The sequence below is a fragment of the Eleutherodactylus coqui genome, chromosome 10 (assembly GCF_035609145.1).
Source record: "Eleutherodactylus coqui strain aEleCoq1 chromosome 10, aEleCoq1.hap1, whole genome shotgun sequence".
NCBI lineage: Eukaryota > Metazoa > Chordata > Amphibia > Anura > Eleutherodactylidae > Eleutherodactylus > Eleutherodactylus coqui.
The window spans coordinates 67,376,576-67,388,976 of NC_089846.1; the positions used below are offsets into that span (position 1 = coordinate 67,376,576).

At 49.8% G+C, this 12,401-nt stretch overlaps 1 protein-coding gene across 1 annotated transcript in view; it reads left to right on the plus strand.

The window, feature by feature from the left end:
* Positions 1 to 12,401, plus strand: part of RAB4B (RAB4B, member RAS oncogene family) — a 42,732-nt gene that overhangs the window by 13,017 nt on the left and 17,314 nt on the right. The window contains exons 3-4 of the mRNA XM_066581231.1: positions 3,027 to 3,141; positions 5,791 to 5,853. Coding sequence (XP_066437328.1) covers positions 3,027 to 3,141; positions 5,791 to 5,853 — 178 coding nt within the window. The remainder of the gene's footprint in view (positions 1 to 3,026; positions 3,142 to 5,790; positions 5,854 to 12,401) is intronic.

The window sequence follows — 12,401 nt, forward strand, 5'->3', positions numbered from 1 at the left end:
AAGGGTGGACTGAACCCGTTTAGGACCAAGCACCATATACGGGCTTTAATCCCGGCCAATAGTAAAAATACGGTGTGGGTTTAAAACCCCTGCAGTCTAGTAGTAGCAGGTCGGGTGCTCCGCTGTCAGAGATGGCCAAGAACCTGGAAGAGAAGCAGGGCCACCACTGGTGACCTCTGCAGACCACTCATATCACACACCTGTACTACCAGCTCCAGACGTGCCCCTTTATTCAAGTCTTGTCTATTGTTTTAGAGTATATGGGATGGGTAGAAAATGGAGCATGCTGCGTTTTTTTTCTGCGCGTGAAAAACGCAAATCGATTAAAATGCCATTTGCGGGTGCAAAATTCAATTTAATTGACTGCAAATGGCCAATGATATTCCTATGGGCAAAATTTCACCCGCGGAATCTGAATTCAATTTTGCTAGTGGACATGAGGCCTTAGCAAAATTCACCGCTGATTTTGCCCATAGGGAATCATTGGCCATCTGCGGTCCATTAAATTCATTTTTGCACCCGCGGATGGCATTTTAAAAGAATTGCGTTTTTCAAGCGTGGGAGAAAAAACGCGGCATGCACCATTTTGCCGCAGATTCCGCGCGCATCGGCAACATTGCTATCATATTGATAGCAATGTGTGCGGATATCAGCATGCAAAAAAAATACAGTTTAAAGGGGTTGTCCCGAGGCAGCAAGTGGGTCTATACACTTCTGTATGGCCATAATAATGCACTTTGTAATGTACATTGTGCATTAATTATGAGCCATACAGAAGTTATAAAAAGTTTTTTACTTACCTGCTCCGTTGCTAGCGTCCTCGTTCCCATGGAGCCGACTAATTTTTGGCCTCCGATGGCCAAATTAGCCGCGCTTGCGCAGTCCGGGTCTTCAGCAGTCTTCTATGGAGCCGCTCGTGCCAGAGAGCGGCTCCGTGTAGCTCCGCCCCGTCACGTGCCGATTCCAGCCAATCAGGAGGCTGGAATCGGCAGTGGACCGCACAGAAGAGCTGCGGTCCACGAAGACGGAGGATCCCGGCGGCCATCTTCAGCGCTAAGTATTGAAGTCACCGGACCGCCGGGATTCAGGTAAGCGCTGTGCGGGTGGTTTTTTTAACCCCTGCATCGGGGTTGTCTCGCGCCGAACGGGGGGGGGGTTTAAAAAAAAAAAACCCGTTTCGGCGCGGGACATCTCCTTTAAAGCAAATCCGCGCGGAATCCACCGCGGAAATCCGCGGCAGATTCTGCGCGGATTGTATTTTTTTTTAGTGGACATGAGGCCTTAGTCTCACAGCACCCATTACGTGTACGGTCTTTGACACACACCGTCGCCTCCATTTACAGTGGTGTTGTGTACTGCAAAACTGAACTGCTGCGGAGTGGTACTGGGTTGTCTTCAGCGACAAATCCAGGTTTAGTTTGGGCACTGATGACGGCCATGTTCATGTCTGGAGACCTAGGGGTGAGCGCCTCAATCCTGCCTGCTGCGGAGCAGCACACTGCCCCCACTGTTGGTGTGATGGTCTGGGGGGGCCATCGCAAACTGTCCCCCCTAGTAGTAGTACGGAGGACAATGACAGCTCAGCAATATGTTCTGGACATCCTGCAGCCACATGTGTTCCTCTCATGGCGGCTTCCAAAAGGCATTTTCCAGCAGGATAATACTCGGCCACACACAAGGGGGTCACAGGAATGTCTCCACAACATTGTAACGCTTATGTGGCCTGCCTCAGTTACAGCAAATGTGGACCGATATGCCGCAGGATACCATATGCAACCTGTATGCCTCTATGTCCATATCACATCTTGCATCCAAGCTAGAGGTGGTACAACAGGGTACTAGAGCCTCCATGCCCGCCCGTATCAAATCTTGTATGCAGGCTAGAGGTGGTACAACAGGGTACTAGAGCCTCCATGCCCGCCCGTATTACATCTTGCATCCAAACTAGAGGCGGCCCAACAGGGTACTAGAGCCTCCTTGTCCACCTGTATCACGTCTTACATCCAAACTAAAGGCGGAACAACAGGGTACTAGAGCCTCCATTGCCGCTTGTTTCACATCTTGTATCCAAGCTAGAGGCAGTACAACAGGGTACTAGAGCCTCCATGCCCACCCATATCACATCTTGTATGCAGGCTAGAGGCAGTACAACAGGGTACTAGAGCCTCCATGCCCGCCCGTATCACATCTTTTATGCAAGCTAGAGGTGGTACAACAGGGTACTAGAGCCTCCATGCCACCTGTATCACATCTTGTATCCAAGCTAGAGGCGTTACAACAGGGTACTGGAGCCTCCATGCCCGCCCGTATCACATCTTGTATGCAGGCAAGAGGTGGTACAACAGGGTACTAGAGCCTTCTTGCCCACCCATATCACATCTTGTATCCAAGCTAGAGGCGTTACAACAGGGTACTGGAGCCTCCATGCCACCCCCCCACCCCCGTATCACATCTTGTATGCAAGCTAGAGGCTGTACAACAGGGTACTAGAGCCTCCCTTCAAGGGGTTGGTTTTCTACAATAGATTATCCTTCTGCTCTGATATTGTGATCACTTATATCCATGTTACAATCACACAGAGAAAGTTTCGTTCCATTCTGACAACTCCTTCTAGCTGGTTAATTTTTTTTTGATAATGAGTGTATTTGGCAATGCTGGGAAGGTATTTTGTGCTCCACTCTGGTATTTGGTACTTACTGCTAGGGGTATTATGTGCATGGCATGTAGGCATTTGGTTGGCACTGCTATAGGTCATATATTGGCACCGCACATTGGTCTTTGGTAGGCACACCTGGGTACAATGTGGGCTCTGCATGGTGGTATATGTTTGATATGAGCCCCTGGCATCACCATGGATTGATTGGTGAGACCTGAATAGAAAAGTTTGAGAAGCCCTGCTATAGATGCTGTATAACTACAACTCCCAGCATGCCCTGAAAGCCACAGTTTTGTATATTGCAATGCAAATGACTCAAACTGTAGGCACGCATGACATGAAGACTTCATTATTCCTATTTGCTTTTTAGTTAAGCAAGATTCTAATCACACGATCGGAGTGGAGTTCGGATCCAGGATTGTGAACGTAGGAGGTAAATCGGTGAAGTTGCAGATCTGGGACACGGCTGGACAGGAGAGATTTAGGTACAGTATGGACAGTGTGGTTTTTGAAATTACACTAAAGTCGGTCAAAGACATAATAATTAGTATTCGCGGTCTGTACGAGTTTTACGAAGTGAGCATTCCAATGTTTATGAACCTCACATTGATTTCAAACGAGAGGGGCTGAATAAGCCAACTAACTCTCCAACTGGGGGTTAGGGCTCCTCATTGGAAATCCAAGATGTCGAATCCCCACATATCTTGCAATACTTTAACCCCTTCAGTGGCACACCTCTGAAAATTTTCTGGGACTAGCTCCACTGCCCATAGTGATATAGCCCGGAAGATTTCCGGGTTATGTCTCACTATGGGACCGTGCGGAACACAATGCCATAAGCTGTGGCATTTTGTTCTGCACACACACTGCCTGCACAGTCCCACAGAGAACCAGTGCAGGTCTTCAAAAAAAGAAACGGGAAGATATAACCAATCTGCCGGCAACTTCCTGCTTCTTTTTTTGAACTCCTGCACTGTTTACACGTTGCCACGGAGACCAATGGCTTGTCAAAAGCCGGCCGATGGTCCCCGTGGCAGGGAGAGCTGGTGATCGGCTGTCAGATGATAGCCAAGCACCAGCTCTTACAGCGGAGAGCGGAGAAAACCTCCGATCTCCGCTGTTTAACCCTTTACATGCCACGGTCTGTGTGACCGCAACAGGTAAAGGGCTGACAGAGGGAGGGGGCTCCCTCTGTCTGTCACCATCAGACCCCCCGGAATGTGATCAGGAGGTCTTCATTGGTCTCTGTGGCACCCGAAGGCTTGAATATAGCCTCCGGGTCTGCCAGCTAAATTAGGCTATGATGCTCAGAGTCTGTCTAAGCGTCATAGCCTGTCTAATACCCTGCTATGCCTCAGCATAGCAGAGTATTAGAAGAATTGAAGAAAAAAAAAGCATTATTCAAGTCCCCTAAAACAAAGAAAAATTAAAAAAAAAAAGAGTAAAAAAATTCTACAGAAATCACAAACCCTAGCTTTCTCCCTTTACTTTGTAAAAATTAAAAAAAAATTACACATGTGGTATCCCTGCATTCGTAATGACCCAGAGAAGGAAGTTAGTACAAAAAATGGAATAGAAAGTGATCAAAATGCTGCATGGATCAACAAATGATACTAATAAAAAGTACAACTCATCCCACAAAATAAAAATCCTTACACAGCTCCGCTGATAAAAAAAATTTCAAATCTTTCAACGCAGCGATTAAAAAAAAACAAACTTTTTTTTGTGTGTGAAAAAGAAAAAAAACAATTACAATTTGGTATTGGCATAATCGTACTGGCCTGTAGAATGACTTTAATACATTATTTATACTGCTCAGAGAATGCAGTGAAAAATAAAAATAAAAAACAAGCCAGAATTACAGATTTTGTTAATCTTGCCCCTAGAAAAATGGAATAAAAAGCGATCAAAATTTTACATGTTCATAAAAATTAGATAAATGAAGACTGGAGTTGATCCTGCAAAAAACACGGCCTTCTAGAGCTCTGGCAATGAAAAAAAAAATGATACGGCTCTTGGAATGTGGCGACACAAAAGTAAACTTTTAAGAAAAAAAATGTTTTAAATGTACAAAAATAGCAAAGCATAAAAAAACTGTATAAACTTGGTATCGCCGGAATCGTGCTGACTCAGAGAATGTTATCACACTGTTTATTCTGCACCCTGAATGCCGTAAAAATGAAATCCAAAAAACAAACGGCAGAATTTCTTTTTTTACCCCACTCTCCCTACAATTTTTTTTTTACAAAACTTATTCAATACATTATATATACCCAAAAATGATGCCATCAAAAAGTACAACTTGTCCCGCAAAAAACAAGCCCTCATATGACTGTGTCAATGGAAAAATAAAAAAGTTATGGCTCTTGGAACGGGACTGCAAAATTAGTTGAAATTAAATGATTGGCCCATTTAAAAAAACCTGCCCTGGTGGGTCTGACAGGGTGGTAAGAAACCCGCCACTCAAGGGATTAATGGATAGTATGACCAAAAGCTTGAATAATGGAGAAACGAATGTCATTGATGATGGCTTTTGACATTTGTGTATTACATTGATGATTGCAACTTTTCCCAGCATTAACAGGACTTTAGAAGGTCGGATGCATGGTGATCAACTGATCGTTAGACTGCCTTCATTTCAAAGATGGGTTGTCTTTGAGAGACACTCTCTTATAAAAGAAGTAAACTTTTTAACAACTTCTGACTTGTCATATTGACAACTCAGAAATTGTGATCAGCGGGGGTCTGTCTAGGTGCTGCGACACCCACCAATCCTTAAAATAATATAGCAGAAGCAATCATCTGAGTCCTGTGACTGTTTCGCTGTCATCGGGAGTGGTGAGCGGACTCCATAGATTTTCTATGAAGCCCATACACCACTCGCAGTAACAAAAACCATCAAACAAGGGCAGCGCTTAGATGAGTATTTCTGCCTGTTCGTTGTGGCGATTGGTGGGGGTCTCAGCACTTGGATCTCCAGTGATCAAAACTTCTGATATGTCACTGTGACACATAAGAAGTTTTTAAAATGTTTAGTTACCCTTTAAGTACCAATCTGATTAAGAAGGGAGAATAGATCTCATTCTATGATTGGAGTATTTGAGGATAATTCTTTTTTTTTTTTTTTGTCTCAGGTCAGTTACTCGCAGTTACTACAGAGGAGCAGCGGGGGCGCTGTTAGTCTATGACATTGCAAGGTGAGTCTCTGTGGCGAAAAAGATATGGACTACTGACAAAACGAAACAAGCCAGTTGTGATCCTGCTGGAATGCTGAAATGGAAAAAAAAGAAATACCAATAAATATAACCAGCTCAGGTCCAGAGTATTGTAAGCTTGCAGGTCCAGAAGCAGTTTAGTATGTTCGCTTTTCGGCTATAACGTTTTTCATCAGTTTGGCTATTGAATCCATTTTGGTGAGTTTTTAGTGAACATTCTAAGTTTTTTTTCTTATCATTTTTATATCCATTTTTGCCTTCTGATACAGAAAATAATGTTATCATATTATTTATTTCTCGTCCGTATCATTGGGGGCCACAGCCTAGACCATGGGATATAGCCACTGCCCTAGGAGGCGACACTAAGCAAAAAAGTGTTAGCTCCTCCCCACCTGGCTATATCCCCCCTGCAGGCACTCAGCTAATTAGTCTTTAGCTTAGTGTCTGCTAGGAGGCAGACGTGGAAAGAGCTATTCACGGGAATCCGGGGAGTCGGGGCTTTTCCCTGGCTCTACTGGCCTCCCGGGGGAGACGCAGGCAGGGGGTGTCTCCACCACTACTGCGGCGTCTCACCCACAGAAGAAAAAGGGGCCCGACCATGCAATGCGCATCTGAGTCGGTTACCCGCCAGCCATAGGGCTCCCCCTCCCTGGAGTAGCGCACTGTCTGACGGTGATGCGCAGGGGGCAGCACTGCTGGAGCGGTCGACGCACGGACAGGCTGTGGCTCCCGGACAGACGCCCCATTGGGACTTCACACTGACAGCGGACATTCCGTTTGGGGACTCCATACTGGCGGCGGCAGCGGACGCAGGGTACCTTATGGAGCTTCAGGACGGCAGCGGCAGCAGCAACGGCAGCTCTCCCAAGCAGGGATAGAAGCGAGGCATGTTGCAGGACGCCGGGGCACCGGCCGGCAGGCCACTTCTGGGCGCGGCGCTTCGGGGGGCGGAGCGCCGTCGTCACGGCCGGAAACGTCACTTCCGGGTCGCGGGCGCGCTTCCGGGGCAGGCCACGCCCCATCCGACCGCGGCAAGTTTAAAAGGGCCAGCCAGATGGAGGACTGGCCGCTCTCAGCAGCTGACACCTCGTTCTGTCTGCACTTCGGAGCCCAGCACTGCGCAGCTCTCTGAGCATACAGCAGCACATCCGTCCAGCCATTCAGCCCTGCAATTCCTTTCTGCTACGGAGAAAGCACCCGGACAGCAGCAGCACCTCCTGTCTCGGGCACCAGCAGCTGTAACAACACCGCAGCAGTCCCTGCCACAGCACCTGCCGGGTCACCAACGCTGCGAGATCGTGTGGTGGACCCGCGTCGACTCCCGACAGCATCCAAGCGTCAGGACCAGAGGCTCCAGCTGGACCGGGGGAACCGCGGAAACAGCTGCTAGACCGGGTAAGCCCTGCCCAAGGCAGCACTTCGCGGTGTTCTCCCATCGCCCTCCCCGTCCCCCCTGCAGGCATTCCTGTAACGGTATGTAGCTTACCCGCTACCTGGAAGTTGTTTTCTTTTACCATGTCTGACCCTAGATCAGAGGGTTCCAGCCCGGCCAAGGGGAGGGTGAAGCATTATGCTTGCACTACCTGCAGCGTTAACTTTGCTTGTGGTCAAGTCGACCCCCGCTGCGCTAGATGTGCCGTGGCGCGCGCAGCTCCAGGGACCCCGGTGCCCCCCGCCGCCCCTGTGGAGCCAGGGCCCGAACCCCAATGGGCGAGGTCCCTGGCCGCTGCCGTTTCTGGCTTGGCCACATCCTCTGCGGCGATTTTACGCCGGTTAGAGCCCAGCTCAGACGCGTCCTCCTCGGAATATGCACGAGGGAGGGCACACAAGAGAAGGAGGTCCCGTAGCAGCGAGGACACTCCCCATAGATCGCGCCACACCAGGAGGTCGTCTAGACCCTCAAAGTCCAGACGATCCAGGGACTCTCATGGCTCTCATGGGTCCAGGGAGTCCGTGCATACTTACCATAGATCAAGGCACTCTTCACAGTCCCGGTATTCTGCGAGACCAGCCCGGGCTCGCCATGAGTCACCTCGAGCGTCTTGCTCATGGGCGTCCCAGGACACGGCCCAAACGGCAGGCGAGGGCAGTGGGTCTGAAGACTACGACCACTCTGCAGGCTAGTCAGTTTCGGAACTAGACGAGGAACAGGTGTCGCGCCTAGCCAGCCTAATGGACGGCCTGGTAATATCCATAAGAGAAACCCTCCAAGTAATGGAGGAACCAGTGGAGACGCCTCCTTCCGCGGTGTCATTTAGACGGCAGAAGAGATCACGACAGGTCTTCCCAGACCATCCGGATTTTGCGGAGGTCCTTAACAAGGAATGGCAGAACCCGGATAAAAAATTTAGGCAACCCGGGAAGACTTGGCAAATTACATATCCATTCCCAAGGGGCCTGAAAAAGGGTTGGGCGGTACCTCCGATAGTTGACCCGCCAGTGTCGCGACTGTCTAGAAGCACAGCATTGCCAACAGCCGAGGTAGCAATGCTGGCTAATCCTCAAAACAGGAAGCTGGATACGTTGGCAAAAACCGTGTTTCAAGCCACAGGCACCGCCTTACAGCCGATTTTTGCGGCCGCATGGGTCAGCAAGGCGTCCACAGCCTGGGCCAAGCAGCTACGGAGAGACATTGTAGCAGGCGCTCCACCGAGTGAGTTGCTCGAACTGACAGACAACGTCATACAGGCAAACAAGTTTGTATGCGCAGCAGAACTAGACGCAGCCAAGTTCGTTGCCCGGGCATCCGCTGCATCGGTCGCGGCAAGGAGAACTCTCTGGCTGAAAAGCTGGTCAGCAGATACAGCATCCAAGATGGCCCTAACAAAGTTGCCATTCGAAGGAAACAGGCTGTTTGGACCTAAACTGGATGACATGATAAAGGACGCCACCGGCGGCAAGAGCACGTCGTTACCACAAATGCCGGCAAGAAAGGAGAAGGTTCCACTAAAAAGGAAACCGTTTTTTAGATCCTTTCGGCGTTTTTCATCCCGTCCAGGGTCAGGGCAGTGGTCCCAGTCTACAAGAACCCCGACGGACGCAAAGAGGGGCCCCTCTTTCAAAACAAGACAAACATGGCGATCCCGACCCGGAACATCTAAAACGGCGGGATCAAAGAGCGCGGCATGAGATGCTGCCCCCACCCAGTGTCATCAGGGTGGGGGGCAGGCTCTCCCAATTTCGGGAGACATGGGGGAGGCGCGTGAGCGACAAGTGGGTGCAGGAAATTGTGACATCCGGGTACGCAATCGAATTCACGACTCTCCCACGGAATGCATTCTGCAGGTCCAGAGTGCCTACCACCCCGGAAGGAGTAGCCAACCTACAGCAGGCGGTGCAGAACCTTCTAGCACAGGGGGTTGTAAAACCGGTACCGGGGGCACAAGAAAGGCAAGGGTTCTATTTGAATCTTTTTCTTGTACCCAAAAAGGACGGCAGAGTGAGGCCGGTTCTGGATTTAAGGAGGTTAAACCAATTCATCAGAACAAAACATTTCCGGATGGAGTCAATCAAGTCCGTGATAACCTCCATGCAACCGGGCGAATTTCTGGCCTCGATAGATATCAAGGACGCTTATCTCCATATCCCGATTCGGGAAACACATCAGAAATTCCTTCGTTTCGAAACACAGGGAAGGCATTTTCAGTTTACGGCGCTGCCATTCGGCCTGTCTACCTCTCCAAGGGTCTTTACGAAGGTACTAGCAGCAGTGATGGCGCTACTCCATGCGGAAGGTATATCAGCCATTCCATACCTGGACGATATCCTAATAAAGGCACCGTCGTGGGACGGCAACATCAAAAGCCTACACGTCACGATGAAGATTCTAGAAGAATTCGGCTGGATAGTGAACCGTGAAAAATCATGCCTAATACCGACACAACACTTGGAGTTTTTGGGCATGATATTCGATACCAGCCAGCACCGGGTCCTGCTACCCCAAGCAAAGGTAGACAAGCTCCGGCAGGGGGTCCGGTCCCTAATACAGGGGAAACCGCTAACCCTCAGACACTGCATGGCTATCCTGGGCCAGATGGTGGCAGCATTCGAGGCGGTTCCGTTCACCCAGTTCCAGTCGAGGAAACTACAACACTTGATATTGTCACGCTGGAATGGGTCCCGGATGACCCTGGAACAGCGAATCCAGATAACCCCTCAAGTCCAAAGGTCACTGAAGTGGTGGCTGGAACCTGGGAGGCTTCAGGCGGGACGGCCTTTGGGCCCAAGTCGTTGGACAGTAGTGACGACGGACGCCAGCCTTTCAGGTTGGGGCGGAACACTGGGGGACCGGTCTGTTTAAGGAGTGTGGTCTCAAAGAGAGACAAGGCTACATATAAACATCCTAGAGTTGCGGGCCATCTACCTGACTCTCCGACACTTCGGGCCCAATCTCAAGAAAAAAAATGTACGCGTCCAGACGGACAACACCACAGCGGTGGCCTATGTCAACCGACAAGGGGGAACACGGAGCGCGTCGGTAATGAGCGAAGTGGCAGGCATACTAACGTGGGCGGAGAAACATCTGAGCTCGATTTCCGCAGTCTACATTCCCGGAATAGAAAACTGGGTGGCGGATTACCTAAGCCGGGAAACAGTGGATCCCGGCGAATGGGGGCTGCACCCAGAAGTATTTCAGACGATATGCCTGAAATGGGGCACGCCAGACGTGGACCTCATGGCGTCCCGACTAAATTACAAGCTATGCCCATTTGTGTCCCGAGCGCGGGATCCACAGGCAGCGGCAACGGATGCGCTGACCATTTCGTGGGGGGAGTACAAGCTCCTATACGTGTTTCCACCAATCCCTCTCATACCGAGGATCCTAGGGAAAATCAAGCAGGAAGGGCGACCAGCGATATTAATAGCACCAGACTGGCCAAGAAGAAGCTGGTACGCGACCATCATAGAAATGCTGTTCGACACACCGTGGCATCTTCCAGAGCAAAGAGACCTGCTATCCCAGGGGCCTTTTCTACACCCGAATTCCAAGTCTCTACAGTTGACGGCTTGGCCGTTGAGACCGAGGTGTTGAGGAGAAAAGGTTATTCGGAGAAGGTTATTCATACAATGATACGGGCCAGAAAACCGCCTCATCTGCAATTTATTATAGAGTCTGGAAGCGCTTCTTCACCTGGTGTGAGGAGAGGCGGGTACAACCGATGCAATTCTCAGTGGCCAGAATTCTTGCATTCCTGCAATCCGGCCTCGAAGTAGGATTGAGGGTAGGTTCGTTGAGGGGACAGGTGTCGGCATTAACGGTACTGTTCCAAAAGCCAATCGCAAATAGGATGGCAGTATGTACATTCCTGCAAGGAGTCGCCCATACGACACCCCCGTTTAAACCCCCGGTCCAAACTTGGGACCTTAATCTCGTGTTGGACACGATGACGGACCAGCCGTTTGAGCCGCTGAAGGAAATTTCTATCCGACTACTGACCTGGAAGGTGGTATTCCTCGTCGCCATCACGTCAATCCGTAGGGTCTCGGAGCTGGCGGCTTTGTCTATACAGGCGCCATATATGACCTTCCACCAGGACAAAGTGGTACTAAGGCCATCACCCGAGTTTCTACCAAAGGTGGTATCGCAGTTTCATATTAATGAAGAAATTGTCTTGCCTTCTTTTTGTCCAGATCCAGTACACAAAAACGAAAAAATGCTGCACCACCTGGACGTAGTAAGAGCGCTGAGGATCTATGTGAAAAGAACAAAGGAGTTTCGTAGGACCGACACCCTCTTCGTTATTCCGGAGGGGACCCGAAGGGGCTTGGCAGCCTCAAAAGTCACCCTATCCAAATGGATAAGGTCCCTGATAACAGAGGCGTATCGCACCTCAGGGCGCTCGCCGCCATTTCGGGTTACGGCCCACTCCACACGGGCGGTAGGGGCTTCCTGGGCAGTCCGGCACGGAGCCTCAGCCCTTCAGGTGTGTAAGGCAGCCACCTGGACTTCCTTACATATGTTCTCAAAATTTTATAAGGTCCACACAGCTGCATCATCTGACGCCGCTCTTGGCCCGGAAGATCTTGCAGACGGCGGACGTTGACCGCACAGCCGAACTTTGAATGCCCACCCAATATATTGTTTTCGGGACTGCTTGTGGACGTCCCATGGTCTAGGCTGTGGCCCCCAATGATACGGACGAGAAACAGATATTTTTGGTATAATTTACCGTAAAATCTCTTTCTCGTCGCGTTCATTGGGGGCCACAGCACCCACCCCTTGTTTATTTAGGCGGTTGCTGGAACTTTTTGTTCTTCGGTCATGGTTTGGCAGAAGATTGTGCCAAAAGTTTGTTGTTTGGTATGTATAAAACATAGTATGTATAATTTTACTCTCACTGGCTTCCTACTGCTTGCAGACAGACTAATTATCTGAGTGCCTGCAGGGGGGATATAGCCAGGTGGGGAGGAGCTAACACTTTTTTGCTTAGTGTCGCCTCCTAGGGCAGTGGCTATATCCCATGGTCTAGGCTGTGGCCCCCAATGAACGCGACGAGAAAGAGATTTTACGGTAAGTTATACCAAAAATA